This window comes from Ascidiella aspersa, chromosome 7, assembly GCF_963924565.1.
Source record: "Ascidiella aspersa chromosome 7, kaAscAspe10.2, whole genome shotgun sequence".
Lineage (NCBI taxonomy): Eukaryota > Metazoa > Chordata > Ascidiacea > Phlebobranchia > Ascidiidae > Ascidiella > Ascidiella aspersa.
In genome coordinates this window covers 4,014,358-4,033,458 of record NC_139453.1, presented here as the reverse complement: position 1 = coordinate 4,033,458, position 19,101 = coordinate 4,014,358, and the positions used below count along the sequence as shown (strand labels likewise).

At 37.5% G+C, this 19,101-nt stretch overlaps 1 protein-coding gene across 1 annotated transcript; it reads left to right on the top strand.

Annotated features, from left to right (window-relative positions):
* Positions 1-4,752: 4,752 nt before the first annotated feature.
* On the top strand, positions 4,753-17,959 carry LOC146137316 (NACHT, LRR and PYD domains-containing protein 13-like). The gene is made up of 8 exons (XM_083393856.1): positions 4,753-5,059; positions 6,740-8,457; positions 12,498-12,650; positions 13,936-14,091; positions 15,311-15,472; positions 16,294-16,431; positions 17,450-17,536; positions 17,717-17,959. The coding sequence occupies exons 2-8, from the start codon at positions 6,904-6,906 to the stop codon at positions 17,957-17,959; spliced, it is 2,493 nt and encodes an 830-aa protein (XP_083249982.1). The 5' UTR covers positions 4,753-5,059; positions 6,740-6,903.
* Positions 17,960-19,101: the final 1,142 nt, after the last annotated feature.

Here is a 19,101-nt window from a genome sequence, read left to right as displayed (position 1 = left end):
AAAGTGCCCTTAAAAACACAATTAAAACCTCCGGGAACGTCGCGGCACACCTGGCATGGTCTCGCGGCACACTAGTGTGCCGCGGTTGCGGAGCACTGATCTAGGCCAGCGGGCAGGATCCGGCCCGCCGATGTAATTCATCCGGCCCGCCGCCTTTTTGACAAATTAGACACAGGTCTATTTCACATACTTTTTGACTATTTTAACTACGTAGTGGAAAAAATTTTCGCGCTTGGAAAAATTTTCGCGCTTTTTTCGCGCTATGTTCATTATACATTCGGTTTGTTTTACGTTACGATGCTGTCTTTTCAACTAGATCAGCGATTTTTTACCGTTGCGTCGTGGAAGGCTGCCAAGGGCGTAGAGCAAAATGGGAAAAAGTATTAAAAAATATTGTATATATATATTAACATTTTTTATTTTCCATTTTCGGGAATGTAAAAAAACTTGCAAAAAAATTAAAAGAAATACCGGTAAACCAAGAAAAAAATCGCGCTCGTTTGGCTCGCCAGGTGCGCCGACTTGAAAGAGTTAACAAACAGTGAGCTAGATTACCTTTAAATGTTGTTGCGTTCCCTCAAAGTAATTTTATTGCACTTTTTATTCGCTTTGCGTCAACACTTTACTGCCTCTGTAAAGGTAATTAAACACGGTTTTAAGTGCAAAAATAACTGAGGTTATATCCGCATTTCTCCGGTATTTCTTATTTTATTGCAGAAAATCCATATGTTTTTTTTATTTTTTGGCGGCGCACCGGTTAAAAGGCAGCAGTTTACTTTGTGGATATGAATATTAACGTTTTAGCAACATTCATAAATACGAAGTGATAAAGTTAAATGGAAGCTCGCATACATGTTAATGTTTTCGGGCGCCGAATATGCAACGATATTTCGAAAATATTGCATTTTGAATTTAAGGCGCCAAAAAATGAGTTTGAAAGTTGCAATAAGAGCTGTTTTGTTTTGTATGTTTTGGTTGACTGTTGGTGTTTAAAGGCGAATGTACAACTTTTTAACGTCGTTTTACTGTACCTGTAAACACTCATCAAGGAATGGCTGATGAAAGATCGTGAAAACTGAACGTTTATTTCCAGTTGATTATATTATTTCAAATCTTATTTCTGAGTATTTGCTGTTTTTTAGTCGCTCGCTGTTATTCGGTATGGAATCGAGATCGCGTGAAAGTTATTAATTACAAACGGCCAGCACGATACCCACGGTGTGTGGCAAGTTTTTTTGCTTCATTAAAGACATATATATATATATATACTGTTTGCAGTTGTGATTTTCGTTTATAAAAAATCAATCGCTTCAGTAGCTGGTAACAGTTTGTATGTTTATAATTTTAAGTAAAAATTTCTAAGAAAATTCGATGGTTGATGGAAGCAAAAAACGAAAATAATTCCAAAGTAATGTGACCTGTTAACAAAATAAAACTACAAAAATGAGTTTTGGATGCTGTTGCGGAAAGTGTACAAGTTATTTGGAAGTTGACTGTGTGGATTGCACTAGGTTCTGCAATTTTTTTGTTCTTGAAATGATTTGATCTACTTGTGGTTAATTTATCAAAAGCATAATAAAAATGGCCGTTTAATCTTTTTCGCTCATTTGAAATGTAATTGTTTTCAATCGATTTCAATGTTCGTGTGAGTTGTAAAAAAAGAAACTAATTTATCTTTGCGCAGCTAAAAAGTAGTTTGTTTTACCGCAAACATCGCGATCTAAATAAGTTTCACAGCTGAGAAAATTTGTTGCTAAGAGGGCATTGCTTGGTTCAAAATACGTGTGTGAACAATTTTTTTTCAAACTTGGGTTCATGAAATTCCCTCATCGCTCAGGACTGACTTATGTTCACCTGGAGAATAGACTTCGGGTTGCCAAAACGTCAATTCAAGTGAACTTAAAAACGTTTCTGTTGATTCGCAAAAAACTAAAAACGAAACTGTTTTCTTTTCGTGGTAGTCGCTAACATGTAGTCGACGAGATATGCAAGTGGCCCGTGGTCTAATCCTAATACACATATTTGGCCCGGCAGTATAAAAGGTTGCACACCCCTGGTCTAAATAACTTCATAAACGATATGTTGCCTCATTTAGAGTAGAATATTTTCCAACCACGTTTTGTGGGTGACCGAGTTATATTACAATTCTATGAGTGGATTGCTGTATATCCACCTTATTTAGTTAGTTGGATGGGTCGAACATAGGCTGTAAAGTTGAAGCCGGACTCGCCGGATTCGGGCGAAGTCTTTACTCTTTATCACCGTTTCGCTTAGAGCAGACTTGGGCAACATACGGCCAGCGGGCCGGATTCGGTCGGCGGCTTATTTTTACAAAAATACATATAAGCAAAAACAAGAGCTAGTTTCTACATGTTTGGTTGTAGGGTATTGTAAACACTCTTTTCAGAGATCGATCTAGTCATGACCCCGCAAAACTCTATTTTATACTGTTTTAAATACTAAAATGGAAAATGTTTTCGCGGTTCGCGCGAATCTCTTCTGTCTTTCTCGTTAGTTCTACGCAATTTTTGGATAAAGCGTCCTTCGCATAATGGTGCTCTATCCAACGAAAGTTTAACAAACTTATCCTAACATTTATATATTTTTTGTGCTTGCTCATTGTACCTTAAGTAACACGTCGGGAACTTAAAGCCTCAAAAGCAAAAAGGTTTTTTGTGCGGAATTATTACGTATTTTCCCCTTGATTTTCGGGCCAATGCGCCCCACAAATAACGTCAATATATCAATTGCTAAAATGCAATAATTTTGACGTATGTATTTTAAGTACGTGGAGTGTCGCCAAGAGTTCTAAGATATCACTAAATCACTAAAACGAAATATTGACCAACGTTTCTCGAAAACTACAAATCTTCATATATTCAATTTTTAATTCGTAAGAATAAATACGACTTTTTGGTTCAAGTGGATTTGGCGAAAATCGGTTTTGAGACGTCGCGTTTGTTACGTCATAATGTGGGCCTCGACGCCGCGCGCGCTTGGGCACATGGCGGGAATGGTTAATTACAATTACGAGAGGCTTCACTTAAGATGCAAAATAACCCATGCATTATCCCAACAAAATCTATTTACTTTTTAACAGCACTAAATATATTGTAGTAGCGAATTTTAAACAGTAGCGTTTCTAACGGAAAAAACCGTTGAAGCTAAAAACAGCCACCGTTAAATAGTTTGGGGTTCCAAGGACGGCGAGACAGTGCGTCGTATATTTGTCCCAAGTCATTGTGAAGAATCACGTTTCAGCTCTTCTTTGTCCAAACCTTCCGACGGTTGGTGGGACGAGTTACTATACAAACCAAGCGTTACCAAGCGTTGAGCGAAAAACTCGCAGCGCCAATCTTGCTCGTATCTCAGTGACGACTTACAAGCCATATACATCAAAGCTTGGATGTTAACTTCCGCTCTTGCCTACCATTTTACAGAATACAATCTTACAGTCGACCATTATTTACATTCGCTAAATCAGACCTTTTACTTATTGGTGTTACATTTCGCCCATGGAATAAAGAAATGTTAAAACGACCAAAATAACAATGTTGTACAACCACCCCTCGACTTTTTTTGCTTTATACTTTGGTTCCTCAAACGAGTTTTTTAGCAACATATTTAAGTAAGGCACAGTTGTTATCCAAACTAATATTTTTTCCTTTTTTTCAGACAAGCCTGTTCATGTTAGATAAAAACCTGTTCAACGATCAACCAATAAAACACTAGCACCAAAATGGAAAATCAAGTAAGTTTTTTCGTACTAAATAACAAAATCATGCGGTGTTTTTTCGTTTAAATAATCTGTCCTTTATACTTGACCCACATAGCACCCTTACTTTTAAGGTTTAAAATTTTTACGAAATTGGTGATCGAGGATTTAGTTTAAAGTGAAAGTATGTGTTCGACTTCCGACATCATTATCTAGTATTGTCTTGTTGCCAATTTACGCAAACTCTAGATTCAAGAACAAACGGGAATCCAAAGTTTTTTCTGTGGGTCCGTGAAAGTTTTTCAAGTTGCAGCAACGTTAACAAAAGTCCGACTGATTTTTACTAGGTTATAGTATAGAGCAGGGGTGGGCAAATGTATTCAATGGAAGAGCCATTTGCAGAAAATAATAGCACAACAGAGCTACGAAATTATTTCAATACAAAAACGGTAAATCAGTGGTCGGCAAACATTTTTAGTGGGCCGCGAGTTACTTTTAATAGCTTAGTGTTAGCATGTAGTTATGGGCCGCGTCATAGCCGTACATTCATTGCACTTTATTATAAAAGTTGGTGTGGCATAGAATTTTTAAATTGGCTTAACTTGGAAAGACCCACGCGTCAAATGTGGACCAGAGAGCCTATCGAACTATATTATTTGACTTTATGTCTAGTGTTACGTCATAAACGGAATGCTGGCTTAAATACAGAAAAGAAAAAGAGAGAAAGGTTTATAAACGGTATCTTGGTAACCTTTACAAATTTTTTTTTACGATTCAACTAGAAGAGCCACCAAAAACATGCCGGAGAGCCCAGTTTGCCCAGCCCTGCTATAGAGTGCTTTGCTTTGCCGCCCTATTTATATTTAGATAAAACATTGTAAAATTTACAATTGGTAAGAGATACATATTTCAGTAAAATACGGAGAACTATGTTTGCGCGGGAAGGAAAGTTAGCTTCATAGTCACAATATTTTTTAGTATTTTTAAATGTTTTGTTGTATTTTATATTTTCGGTTTTGTAACTTTTTGTTATTTTGTAAAATTTGTGAGGACAAAAACCAGTTATCTTGTAATGTTGTTATTAGAGTTGTTTCTTTTCGTGTTTAACAAATATATATTTGGATGTTGAATCACAAATACACTTAAGTTTAACAGCATCAACGTTTTCGCCACAGAATCCACCTGGAAACAGCCAGCCAATCAATGCCGAGCATGTAAATATCGGTGACATACAGAATCGTGGTCCAATACATCAAGTTATCGTTCAAGGCAACTTCATTAACGCTCGAAACCAACCAAGACCGGATGTGGCTCATGACTCAGCAGCGCCCTCATCTAACAGTGGTTAGTGATAACGTTTACTCATAACAGTGAGACACAAACATGTAGAAATGCAAAATTCTTAAACGTCACTTTATTAAACTATTAACCATAATCACACAATTGTAGCACTAACATTAAGTCAATCAAAATGAACGATAATATATAGAATGCTATAGAATGCTATATTCATTCGAATTAAGGTAAGCATATGGGACCACTGGTTTCTAAATATATATATAGAATGCTACATGAATTTCCAATGGCTGATTGTATTTCACGATTAAGCAAATTGTTTATGTTTTATCTACGAGAACAAACTGTTACTTATTAATTTGTATTAAGCAGCATTTTTGTAGGATATGTTTATATAGCACAAATCAGTACCTAGAATCAAAGCGTGCCCAAATTGCATTTTGAACTAAAGTTACAAAATAACAAGTTAAATTTGGGTAGTAAGACAGGTTATTCCTTACTAACTTTTAATACTTTAACAAGGGGACGCGCGTGGTTTAATACAGGGAGTCGAACCGTTTGACTTTTCCGGTGCAGGTTCGGTTCGGGTTCAAGGATTTTTTCGGAATCCGGTTCAGTTCTGGTTTCGCTTTTGAGCAATTTAAAAGTTCCGCTTCAGCTCCGGTTCAACCAATGTTATTTGATAACCGGTTCATAAAGTTCTGGTTCGGATATAATACAAGTTGCGTTAAATCTAAAAATGTGGGTCAACAAATGCAGAGAATAGTTTTTGAATAGTAAGTCATTTAATCGAAGTAACGTGACGTATTAAAAAAACAGCAACTCATTATTGAAATATCTAAAAAATAAAAAATAAGAGTTTTATTTAATCAAAATTCAAATTTGTTCATAAAATTTCGAACATGGCATAACTTGACTCTTTAAAATATAAGTTGTGAAGTCATGCTAGAGTGAACCGCTTTTGTTGAAAGGTTCGGGTTCGGTTAAGGTTCATGTTGTTTCAAATTATTCGGTTCAGTTCCGGTTCGGCTCCTTAAATACGTTCAAAATACGGTTCAGGTTCGGTTACGGTTCGAAAAAAATTGACCCAAAACCGGTTCATAAAGTTCCGGTTCGGTTCCGGTTCGACTCCCTGGTTTAATATCAATAATATTCTGTAGACCAAACGTCAATAAATCGGTAAAAAATAAATCTTTCTCTGTTTCTCATATTGTGACTCCTGAACCCGTGCTCCGCAAATTTTTTTACATTCGTGGGTGTAAATACTTCATCTTTACAATTTGCAATGCCTCATCGGTTCCTAACTCGCTACTGCAAAATAGTTAAACAAGTAGAGATTTTGGTATTTTTATACACAGCTTGTAATAACATCCTAAGTCATTTTATCATATCGCCATAGCTATTTAAGTGTTGGACTGTTAAGCTGGACACAGATGAAGGTAAACGTTAGTGCAAACCAAGTAGCCCGCCTTTAGTCTTTTGTTAGGGTTCTGCTGTTTGCTAAGGTTTAAAGTTTGGTAATTTGATGCGCTATAAAGTTAACGTTTCGCTTAAGGTTGGAGAGGACGTCCTTAACGTCACATATGGCTTTAACGCACGCCTTTGTAAGCTGCTTATTACCGAGACAGCCCACGCTAAATGACAGAGAGATTAAAAGTCAAAGCCATCCTTAATGTAAAAAATGTGGATATAAAATTAACCAAGTTTAATAATATTAATATTACTCAGAAGCATCATGGCAAGAAAAGTCTCAGGAAGCAGCTGACAAGGTCATCGGAACTCTACCAAGCAACCCAGTTCCTCTTGACATCATTCGGGATTCGCAAGCACCATTAGAGGAGTTTGGTTTAAAAGGATTGAAGCAACCCAGAGACAACCAGGACAACTCAACCATGCTTAAACTCAACCAACTATTTGCTGCTGCAAAACAAGAAGCAATCGATGAAGCCAAAAGTAAGAAATTTAGAAATAAAGCAGCAAATGACGATTACGTGGAGAGGCATGGCAATGTGGTCGGTATGACTGGAATAGCTGGAATTGGAAAAACTACTGCTACTATACAGACACTATCGGAGCTTGCAGATGAATTACCAGCAGATCAAAAGGGATATTGGCTTTTTAAATACCTAAAGACTTTAAATCTTAACAAAGAAATGGGTGTTCTAGAATTGCTGTCATCCAACCCAAACTTGAAACACACAAAGGAAATGGATGATCAAATACTGGAAAGACTTTCCAAATCCAACAAGCTGTTTATCTTCCTGGATGGTTTGGACGAACCTAGGTTCAAGGATCTTGACTTGGATGCTCCAGTGATCGGATTGTACGATCGCGCAACGCCGGTTGTCATTCTGCAAAACCTACTTCGTGGCGACATTCTTCCAAATGCTCACAAGCTGCTTACTTCACGACCGGGAGCTTTTCTCAAGCTACATCCAAGTTGCAAGCCCCACTTTGTAGTCAAGGTAATCGGCTTTAACGAAACCTCTCAAGATTTGTATTTCCGACAAATTTGCCCAGAGAAAGAAGATTATGAAAAAGTCACCAAGTCACTTGATCAAAACCCACATGCAAAGGCTTTGTGCTTTCTTCCTATATTTGCCAAAACAGTCGCTCCTTACATCATAAAGCATGGCACTAAAGATGGCACTTTTACGCTCACAGATGTGTTTGCGGCTTTTGTGGCTGATTGCATTCGCTCGCCTAAGTTTAAGGAACATCCAAGAATTTTGCGCAAACTTTCAGACTTGGCTTTACACGGAATGCTCAACGACAAGATCATGTTCGACGAAGAAGTCTTTGATGAAGTCGGAATTAATTCTGAAGGAATGGAGGACTTTCTTAACATGCAAGTTTTCTCTAGCGACCTCAACCTTCGTATACTGGAAGGGGATAAAGTATTCTTCTTTATTCATTTGCTGTGGCAAGAATTTTTTACATCACTCAAGCTGTTGTTCGATACAGACCTGGCTACATTTTCTGGGCTGCTACAAAGCATGGAAAGTAATACGTGGGAAATGGTGCTTCGGTTTCTTTTCGGGTTGCTAAATACGGGACTCCACCTTAAGCTAAAGCCTATTTTTAAAATCTCTTCCACCGATGTTGCCAGCAAGAAACGTTTGCTGAAAGGCTTGATTGATTCGCTTGGATCTCAACTTTTATCAAACAAAGACGCGAGCTTTAACTCCGATTTGTTTAAGCTTTGCAGTTTGGCGCAGGAATCAAACGATGAAGAAATCACCGCGAAAGTGGCCGATTCCCTCCCTGGAGAGCTTCGTATAAAGGGTGGAACGATCCTTCCCAGTGAAGTGTCAAGTCTCTGTCACGTGCTTCGAGCAACACAAAGGGAGTTGGTCATCAGCATCGGGGAAACTTACAGAGCAGTCACCTTTACCGGCAACGGTTTAGAAATGTTGATGGAGACAATGGCGAGAACCAAACACAAGGTTTGTGAAGTTTTACTGTTGTTTTAAGTTTTAATTTTTATACACTATTTTCAAATAAATGCAACAAAGCAGCGGTAAACGCTAAACGAACCCTGCACCGTTTTGAAGCCACACAACATTTAACTTTCTGAAGCAGGAGTCGGTAACCTTTTCTAGTCGCGGACCTGACCAAAATTTAAAACGGGCTCGGCGAGCCGTAATAAATATAAACTTAAAAGTTTCCTAAAATGTTGAGTTTTGAGCGTTTTATTATAATAACTGTTAATCAGTGGCGACCTAGTTCTCTTTATTGCTATTGCACATTACGTTGTACCATGTTAAACTGACAGCCTCATGTTATATCCTATAATTATGGAATCAGTAAATAACCCGAAAGTTATGTTACGGATAGCGTGTAAAGTTCTGAAGAGGCATAAATAATGCAAACATATTGTTGTAATGTCATAACAAATTTGCTTATGCCTAAACGTTTGTACTGCGTGTCACTAAATAGAAAATTCAAATCATGTCATATCGTATGTCTAAAATCAGTTAACCTAATGCTTTTCCACAGTCAGAGTAACACCCCACAGCCTGTGTGAAAGCGGCATTAATAGAATGTCGTGTTTAATTATATGACTTATCTGCGTGGTTATAAAGATCTAATTCTTTGTATCCGTAATTTCCCAATACTTTTTTAATTTGTTTAACACAAACTAAAGACTAAAAATTAACGTAGGCCTGTAACCTAAAAAGCAGTATCTAAAATTTTGTGTCTGAAATATGTCACTAAAGAAAAGTCGCGAACGCGCTGTGGCCGTATAATTACTAATTCACGTGTTACCAGCATAGTATAAGCTTTCTGAAGCCGCAAAATATAGCCGATGATTTAAAAAAATATTGGGGTATTTAACATCAAACCAAACTGCAACGGTGTGTGTTTGTTTTAATTGAGGTACTAAACACACAGGGACGCCGGAGAGGGTAAGCGCGCGGGGGGGGGGGGGGGAGCGGGGAAGCGCCCCTCCTGCCCTTTGCCGGGGGCAAGAGTGGGGGGAAAAGTGCCCTTATATATTTCTTTCACAACGTTAAATATTATGCGACGGAAATCACAAAAGGGGTAGGGATTGAGCTACGGAATAATGCAAACAATTTCGTAAAATGACATCCTTGACATTTGTTAAAACATTTTTGGTACCATTTTAAGCCAATCTAGAGGGCGTGGCCGCAAAAATTTTGCCGGGGGAATACCCCCGCACCCCCCAATATTTCGGCTCGTTACGCTCGCTTGCGGTCTATGTTGCCCTTACCAAAAAAGTCGCCACCCTTGCCCTGCAATCGCTCCGGCGTCCCTGTAAACACACAAACTTGGCTAAACACGTCTCGCATATATTTCGTAACGAAAACCTGTGAAATTAGACTTTTACGTGGTTAAACAAACTGCAAAAAGGTATAAGCGCTTGCACTGCGTGTCACTAAATAGAAATTTAATTATTAGGTCATATCGTGTGTCTAAAATCGATTAACCTAATGCTTCCCCACAATCAGAGTAACACCCCACAGCCTGTGTAAAAGCGGTATTAATGTGAAAGCGGAATGGCGTGTTTAACTTTGTGACATATCTGCGTGGCTTTAAAGATCTAATGCTTTGTTGCCGTAAATTTCCAGTAAATTGTTCATTTGGTTTAAACAGTGTAAAGATGAAAAATTAACTTATAACCTAAAAAGCACTTTTGTGTCTGAAATAGGTCACAAAAAATCACTAATTCACGTGTTACCAACATTGTATAAGCTGGCTGAAGCCGTACATTATAGCCGATAATTACAAAAAAATTGCGGTATTTACAACAAAAAAATTGCAACGTTGTGTGTTTTTTTAAATGGAGCTACTAAACACGACTCGCATATTTTACCTAACGAAAACCCGTGACATATATCGATGGAAAATCGCTTAAAAAGTAGTAGCAGCAATAATTCAAATTGGCGAAATTCAAGCAAATACGTAAAACCCATACTGCGTCCAACGAAAGAAAATTTTCTTTTAAAAGTAAATTTGCTTAAAGGTCAAACCGCTACAATAAACGCGATATAAACTTTTCCACATGAAACTTTATTTTTACCAAGGCAATTTACTTCACGCAGGTTATTGCCTTATAAATGTGTGAAAAGGTTTAACCCGTTTCGTCATAAGGTTCTGCAAGTCGCACGCCCGCTCTTTCAAGTTAACATGCAATGAACGTTGTGTGATGTTTTTGAAATGGTATAAAAATTACTCACCCGTGACCGGTTTGCGACGGCGTTCGCTTGAGATGCGAGACTTTCTCTCATAGAAAGAAAAAATTGTTTTTTCTTTCTGGGAGCACACGAGTTTCTTTCTATTTTACCGACTTGCCAGGCGACTCGCTTAAAAGGAGCAATAAGAGCCATACGTTTCTCTGTCTGTTTCCCTAAAACGCGAACATGCTGACCAACAAACTTTTCCATTTTATATATTAGATTTGAAAAAAGGACGGTAAAGCGTTTGCGCCAAGCGCGAAGAAAAGCTATTGTGCAAATATTTGATGTTCCCCGGGGGTAGCGAAAGGACGTGAGGTTCATCGAGTGTGCTGCCGCCGATAAACATAGTCTAATCATAACCAACAATAAAAGTGAAAAAAAAGATATGCGGAAAATTTAATCGTTAATCTATGATGTAATTTGAATAGGATATGATGTAATTTAAATAGAACCGTTAAAATGTCGATATAGTTTATTTTCATATTCAAACCACACAAGAACTAGTGTGCAGCACCATAAAATACAATCAGACATACTAAGATAGCGTAACGTCCATTGTTGATAGTACTACTAATTTATGAACTTCGCATTTTGGCCGAAAAAAATGCGCAAAAAGTGCGCAAAATTTTACATTTATGTAGTTAAAATAGACAACAAATTCTGGCAACGGCCTTTTGCCAAGTTGTAAAAGAGGTGGAGGGCCGGATGAATTTTATTGGCGGGGTTGCCGACCCCTGCTCTTAAAGGTACTTTAAACTTCTATCACCGCATGATGACAGTAGAGTGTCCACGAGTTTTTTGACATTAGTGGACAACTTGTTTTTTCGCAACGGTTTGCTTTCCTGTTGTTCACCAAGAATTGATGGCACACATATTGCTGTATAGTCGGCAAAAAATATTCATGGTCTGATGTTACGATGTTTAAATGGCGTTGTTATGCCGAAAAACAGACCGCCATTGCTCGCCTCTGAGATGAAACCGGTGAAATTAGAACAAATTACCAACGCGGTTTGTACAACTTTGTTGCGTAATAACATGCGCGACTTTAATTGAGTCTATTTAGCTAAAAACGCAAAACGCATTTTTTTTATTTTTTTTTTTTTATACACTAATACTTTTCTGTTTTATTTTCTGATATAACCCTCTTAATTGGCGCGACAAATTACGTTTTTCAGTTTGTTATTGGACATTAGATTTGGGATGTTATACTCCGCACTCCCCAAACTCTTCGTAGTCACTGTCTTCCCTACAGCGTTAAACGCTTTCACCCCCAGCAAGTATTTAAGTTTTTTAATTCAGTATCCAGATTTTATTATTTCGTTGATTATACTAACTGGAAACGTTTAAACGCAAGTTTCGTGTTTAATGAGGAGATAATTAATTTACAAATACAAAAGAAATGTTTTAAATAAAACAAAGTTCAAACAAGCGCATTTTTAGGATCAATAACTACAGTTTGAGTTTAAAACTGTTCGGATCTCATGCCTTAACAATGTGCGTACTCTATACAGCCGAGTAACTAGGAAATTTAGTGAAATTGTTTCTAAGTGCATATATATATAACATTTTAGCTCTACAAATGACTAAATTAATTACAATTTACAATAAAACGTCATATTGACCCGCATTTTTGCTTCAGCGACTTTGCTTACACTTTTTAACCACGTCATTGACTAAAGGTAGCCAACAATGGCGGGCGAGGCAAACTGATCGGCGTATAAGTTTAAGAACCTCATCTATCTGGGACAGCGTTCTTACCAACATATCTTGTTGTTATTTTGTAGATGGATGAAGTAAGTGTGACGACAACTGGATCACGTGACTTCACTGCCTTGTCCACCTGCGTCCATAAGATAAACCGCCTTGTGTTGAGCAATAGGAGCGATCTGTCCGGTTTCGAGGTTCTTACCGAAGCAATCGCACGCAGAGAAACCCCTGTAAGTTTACTTACGTGCAACAACTGACATGTTTATGTCACAATGGTCATTATTGCGATGAGGCGGGCGCGATTATCCAATCACACTATCGACAATCAAGCGGTTAGGGGAAGTCCCTGGGTGAAACGCGGACGCGTGAAACTGCACAGGGGAAAGTCCCACCAAGCATGGGTAGTGTTTGGGATGTTCGTAGTCACCATCAAGATTTTATTATTTCGTTGATGATACTAACTGGAAACGTTTAAACGCAAGTTTCGTGTTTAATGAGGGATAATTTTTTGCACCAATAAAAAAGCAATTTTTTATAAATAAAAAAACAACAATTGAAGCAAGCGAATTTCAGGTACATTAAACCACAGTTCGAGTTTTAAAACTGTAATTAGGAATTTTAGCAAAATAATTTTGAGCGCATAAATATATGGAATTTTAACTTTTACAACGACTCAATTAAGTACAGTTTAAAATAAAACGTTATAAGAGCGATCTATCCGGTTTCGAGTAATTGCCGCCATTATAATTCGCCTAATTGTTAAGTTTATTGACTTTCAACTTAATTTCATTAAAAAATTAATTTTGTTTCTCCGTCATTCAGCGAATATGATGATTTGTGTCCAGTAAGTTTACGAAGCCATGAAAGATGCATACACATTTACTTGTCAATTCAACTGAATAAAAACGACATTTTTGGAAAGACAATTTGTGACGTTTTATGCAGATTTCACATTCCGTTACATAATACTCGATATTCGAACACGGTTCAAAAATCTGGAAAATCAAATTTTGTAAAATGACTGAACTGAATTATGAAATTCTTCGGTATATTTAGTCAATCCGAATATTACCGATTTCATTATCCCACCACCTGGTACAATACTCGACTGTCTTTCACCTAAAGATGCCCGAAACAGCGAATTCGAACCGATATCAAGCTAAATAAGTCAAGTTCTTTCTCGTAATGTTTTCCGGGTTAATCGGCACGAAATGATTTAGCAATGGTAAACTAAGTCTATATTTTAATATGTTTCGTTAAAGAAATATATTTTAAATATAGAAATTATTGCGTAACTCGGACTATAATGATGAATCACGTGTCGTGTACGTTTGATGTGTTTATTTCTTTAGAACAATTGGTCGCGCAAATATTTATCGAGTAGAATCTAAAATTAGCATTTACAACGTTTTCCGGTTTACAATCAATTCGACCTCTGTCTGTATTTAGCAGTTTGAATAGGTTTTATCAGTAAGATTAAAACCTCGTTAACACAGCAAACTATATTTTGTGTAGATGGAAGAATTAATCGTGTTCAAGTTGGGGTCACGTGAGTTGAGTTGCCTGGCAACAAGTGCAAGCAACATCAACAAGCTGACGTTGTGGATCTGCGACACTGCTAAGTCAAATCTGCAAGCTCTAACTGACGCCATCTCAAGCAGAAACCATCCCGTATGTTTATGTTAGTTGTGACAAGTAAATACGTTAGCATTAACCGCACATGCGTGGGCCTCGACATAAAAGTGATTTTAATGGTTTCGTTTTGTGTTTATTCCGTTTTTACGGTGTCCTTTCATTTACATTAAAATTACACGTGTGTAGTTAAGTAACTGAAGATATAATTCATGGATTAGGAAACTTTCTCGAATTTTAGACTAATTGCTACTTTTTACGACCGATTTTGATTATGTTTAGTTACTAACTCACTTTTTTGCCAACTTTAATTAAAACTGCATATTTTCTGCAAATTATCTACAGTTATAGTTTTGACAAAATTTCCTGTGATTACCACTGCATGTTTTCTGTCTAATCGACATATTTATTTTCTGAAATAGACATATTCCCGAACGATAACGGCCCTATTCAAATATAGTTTGGCTGAGTTGCAGATAAACGATAAATGTTATCCTCCTATCCAACAATATTTGTTCATATTTTAATATAATAACACCTCAGCAACTGGGGGATGCAACTGCTTTGCGCGAATCTATAATATTTTTGTGTTGCGTGTCGTCACAACTTTTGAAACATGATTTACGAAATGGTTAATTTTTGCGCTGCAGGCGACTTTATTACGTAGTTTCTACGGAGTCTTGTTACTGCTGTGGAGTCAATGCCCTCACAACACAATTGTCAAAATCAACTTGATAAAGTCAATTTTTCGCGCTTCGCGCCGCCAACAGTAGATACTTTAGTTTTTTTTAAATTGTCTCACTGATATGTAATTCAAAAATACCGAATAGTTTTTCGTAGGGGGAAGCAAGAGGGAATGACCAAAAACGCCTTTATATTGTTTAAGTTGCCCAAACTTTTATTTTGGAGTGTGCGATGAGACGCACGACGCCTTTGGGCTAAAACAATTTGATCAAAGTGGGCTAAACCTAGAAACCTAATTAGATTCGCGCGGAACGCTAAAAAAATGCATTTACTTGAGCAAAAAATACAGTTTGTTGGGGGGGAGGGGGGCATAGCAACGTATTCTACCCGGCAAAAAAATAATTTTGCGTTAAAGACACAACAGTTTCTTGTTTATCCCATATTATTCCCGATGTTGAGGGGGCAAATGCTCCCTATTGCAAGCATTCATGGTCCAGGATTAACAGACAGCACCTTGGATGTTATTGACGCTTATAGCGGGGATATACGTAACAATTAAAACTTCTTTTCATAGATGGAATTGTTGGGACTGTATGAAAGCAAGCTGGATTCACATGGTTTGAGTTGCCTGGCAACAACTGTACACAACATCAACCAGCTGGAATTATGGGCTTGCGAAATCGCTGGTTCCGATCTGCAACCTTTAACTGACGCCATATCACGAATGGATCGACCTGTAAGTGTGTGTTGTTGAAATGAAGGGTGTGTTGAATATTGGAATGACATTGAGGTGGATAAACAAAAACAAAAAAACAAAAGATTTTTGGTAAACGGAATTTTATGTCACCAAAAGTAAGTAATTACTGCGGGATTTTTGTTTGAGGGCGAATGAAAAAATTGCAGGTATGATGTCACAATGTTACGCCAAATCGTGACGTCACAAGTAACGGACATAGCGTTTCGTCAAAACTTGACTTTTTCAAGACGTAAAAGCAATAGCGTGAAAAACTGCCTTTGAATAGTTTAGGTTGCTGAAAGTTTAATTTTCTATGTTGCGATAAGACGCACGGCGCCCATAGATAACCGGTTTTCAAGTGGGCTAGGAAATACTAGAAACATAACTTAAATTGGCGTGTTCGCGGGTATTGCGAAATATTTTTGCTTTCACATAGAAACAATAGAAAAAATGAAGTTTGGAAGAGCCATGTTCGCGTGTTTTATAAAACTTATGTAGAAATAATTGAGCGGGTGTAGAAAACGCGTAGCTGGAAAAAATGACCCGGGATCTGGTTGATTTTACGCAAATTGTGGATTTAATGAAAAATGACAAAATATTTAATCACAAGGCATGCAATCATTTTCAGCTGCTATAGTTCACCAATGTCCCATAAAATTATTGCAGAGATATTAGATTTTATATATACCAGAGTTGTTACCTGACATATTTCGAATAGCATTTTTTTTGGTGTAAGTTGCAAATATGTATTGTTTAATTTGCTAGAACCTGTATGCAGCCTAACACGTGCTTGTATCTTACATTATGTTGTGCTGATGTAGATGAGGAAGTTGGAGCTGAGCGACAACTACTTGGGATCGCAAGGACTCGCTTTCCTCCGAACTTGTGCCTACAATGTACAAGAGCTGGAGTTAGAAGGATGCGGCATCGGTGAAGCTGATGTGGATTCTCTGCGCAAGGTAGGCACTCATAATTTGGGAATATGTTGCCGGGGCAACGTTGCGACACTAGTGACGTCAGTGTTTAGACGTGTGACGTAACGATACTTCCCGTTGCATCGAATGTACAACTTTAGATGAAAAAATATAGGGATATTTGCAAATACCCATCTCCAGCTTGATGGTAGTTAGTGGCGTTCAGGCGAATAAGTTGTGAAGTAAGGCGCTTGGAGGTCTGACCTTTTTGCGATCGAATGCATTCGCTTGTTTCTCGCTGAGATCAAGTTTGCTTGGATCTGTCCAGGCTCGACTGAACTAAGAAGCAGAACTAAAAGCAGGAAAAGCTAAACACAAAGCTTCGGGTTCAGAACGAAACAGCTTGGCTTGACTCGGACGAGTAACGAGTAGAGCGAGTTGCGCAATAACGAATCCGCGCGCACTCGGTTAATATGACTTTACTTTTGTAATGACATTTCATGTATTTTTAAATAGTGGCAATTGCGTTTCAGATAAGCGCATGTTTTAATTTCAAATGTGAATTTATTTTTTTAGTCTGAGTGATGCCTAATGTTGTTACACAGCTAAGCGTATATCCGCTATAGCAAGTTTTAGTTTGATAGCAAGGCTCGGGCGAGTAACGAGTAGAGCGAGTTGCGCAATAACGCATCCACGAGTAATTGGTTAATATGACTTTACTTGTATAATGACATTTCATGTATTTTTAAATAGTGGCAATTGCGTTTCAGATAAGCGCATGTTTTAATTTCAAATGTGATAACTTTTTTTTAGTCTGAGTGACGCCTTATGTTGTTACACAGCTACGCGTATATCCGCTATAGTAAGTTTTACTTTTATAAATAACCGACCAAACCAACAATACGAGTACTCAATGTACCGAGGTAATCACAACAGTTTTGCGCATTCCCATGTACTGCATTTTTGTCGCCAAGAGTAACTCTTAAGTAGTTTGATCAAGCACTTAAACAGAACATAGAATCGTTACATAATCGATTAACGTCTTAAAAATCTGTCTCCACAGTTATATCAAGAAAAGCAAGCGGAACCAGAAGCAAGTCAAAGCCAAGGAAAATACACTGGACAAGATTTGGACGATCGGGCAGATCATGTAAGAACATTTTGACGTTAAAGTACCAATACATGCTTCTTACTGGTCATACCAAATGTTGTATGAATACAAGAAACCTTAGTCGCGTATGTAAATAATATCAAAATAACTTGGGTTTGTTTTGCTAAATTAGTGCGTTTCTTTACTTTAACAGGTATCAACAGAGAGTTCAACACAAAGGTCAACTCAGGGGTCAACGCAAAGGTCTGCTCAGGGGTCAACGCAAAGGTCAACTCAGGGGTCAACGCAAAGGTCACCTCAGGGGTCAACGCAAAGATCACCTCAGGGGTCAACACAAAGATCAACTCAGGGGTCAACGCAAAGGTCATCTCAGGGGTCAACGCAAAGGTCACCCCAGGGGTCAGCTCAGGGATCAACAAAGGGAGGTCGGAGGTCCGTTGCGGATTTGGCAAAATTCTTTAAACAACTATAACTTTATTTCAGATTCATTGCAATTGAGTTCTTTCTCATAAAATAGTTTTTGCAATATTTTGTTTTACATAAGAGAGCGAATAACAACATTGTCTTTTCTGTAGAACCAGTTATTTTTTTTTAAATGATCCAAATGATGTCGTAAGTCTCTAAACAACAACTGAATAAACCGATTTGCAACCAATACTTTCATATTGTAACAGAAATAGTTGACTAAAACGTACCTGTGGTAAAACGATGGAACCAAATACAGCTACAATACTGCACCCATTTAATTAACTTTATATTCGTTTAATGTTTTCGTTGTTAATACAATTTTATTACACGCTGTGCCAACCTCTTTAGCTCTTCTGGAGCTTATCTATAGTATTCCTGTCTAAATTAAAGTGCCTTGGCAATTATTTAACATGTTGCCAACTTTTGGACAAACGTTGTATTTGCATAAAAATCACGAATTTTAACTAGTTTTTTCGACTGTCTATTAAAGTAAAAGAAAATGTTGTGTCGTCACACTTTTTCATTTTCGTTTTGCCTAAATATTATTGATTTTTGTTTTATTGTCCTTCTTTTTTATTATTATTGCGATTCACAAACATTAAATGTGTTATATTTTTATAAATAAATCGTGGTCGATTGATTGATAGCCTAACCTGAATATGCCGGTCATTTTAAAAAAGCTTCTCGTTTTGAAATTGCGAAAAATGTTAGGCCGAAGTGAAGCTACATAACCGTCTTTGTCATCCACCCTTTCCACTTTAAATTTACGCCACTTTACCTTTGCTACTGGTCACATTGTAAACTAATTATGCGGGTTAAATGTAAAATAACAAAAAAACTTGAAAAGCACACTCTCTACAATGTCATTCTTGCCACAAATAATTGCAAAAAACTAACACAGAAATCCTCAATTTGTCTTAGCATAAAACAAACTTGCCTTATGCTCGTTAAATAACTGCCATGAGATTATCAGGTGATAGAACGACAACATTTGCAGATAAAAACCTTGACAAATAGACTATTGTTAGAAATGTGTCATTGAAGTGGGCGCAAAATCATACATGTCAGAGTATTGGTTTGGCGGGCATAAACTATTCTCGCTGTCAGATGTCTGTGGGCCGGTGGCACAGTCACCC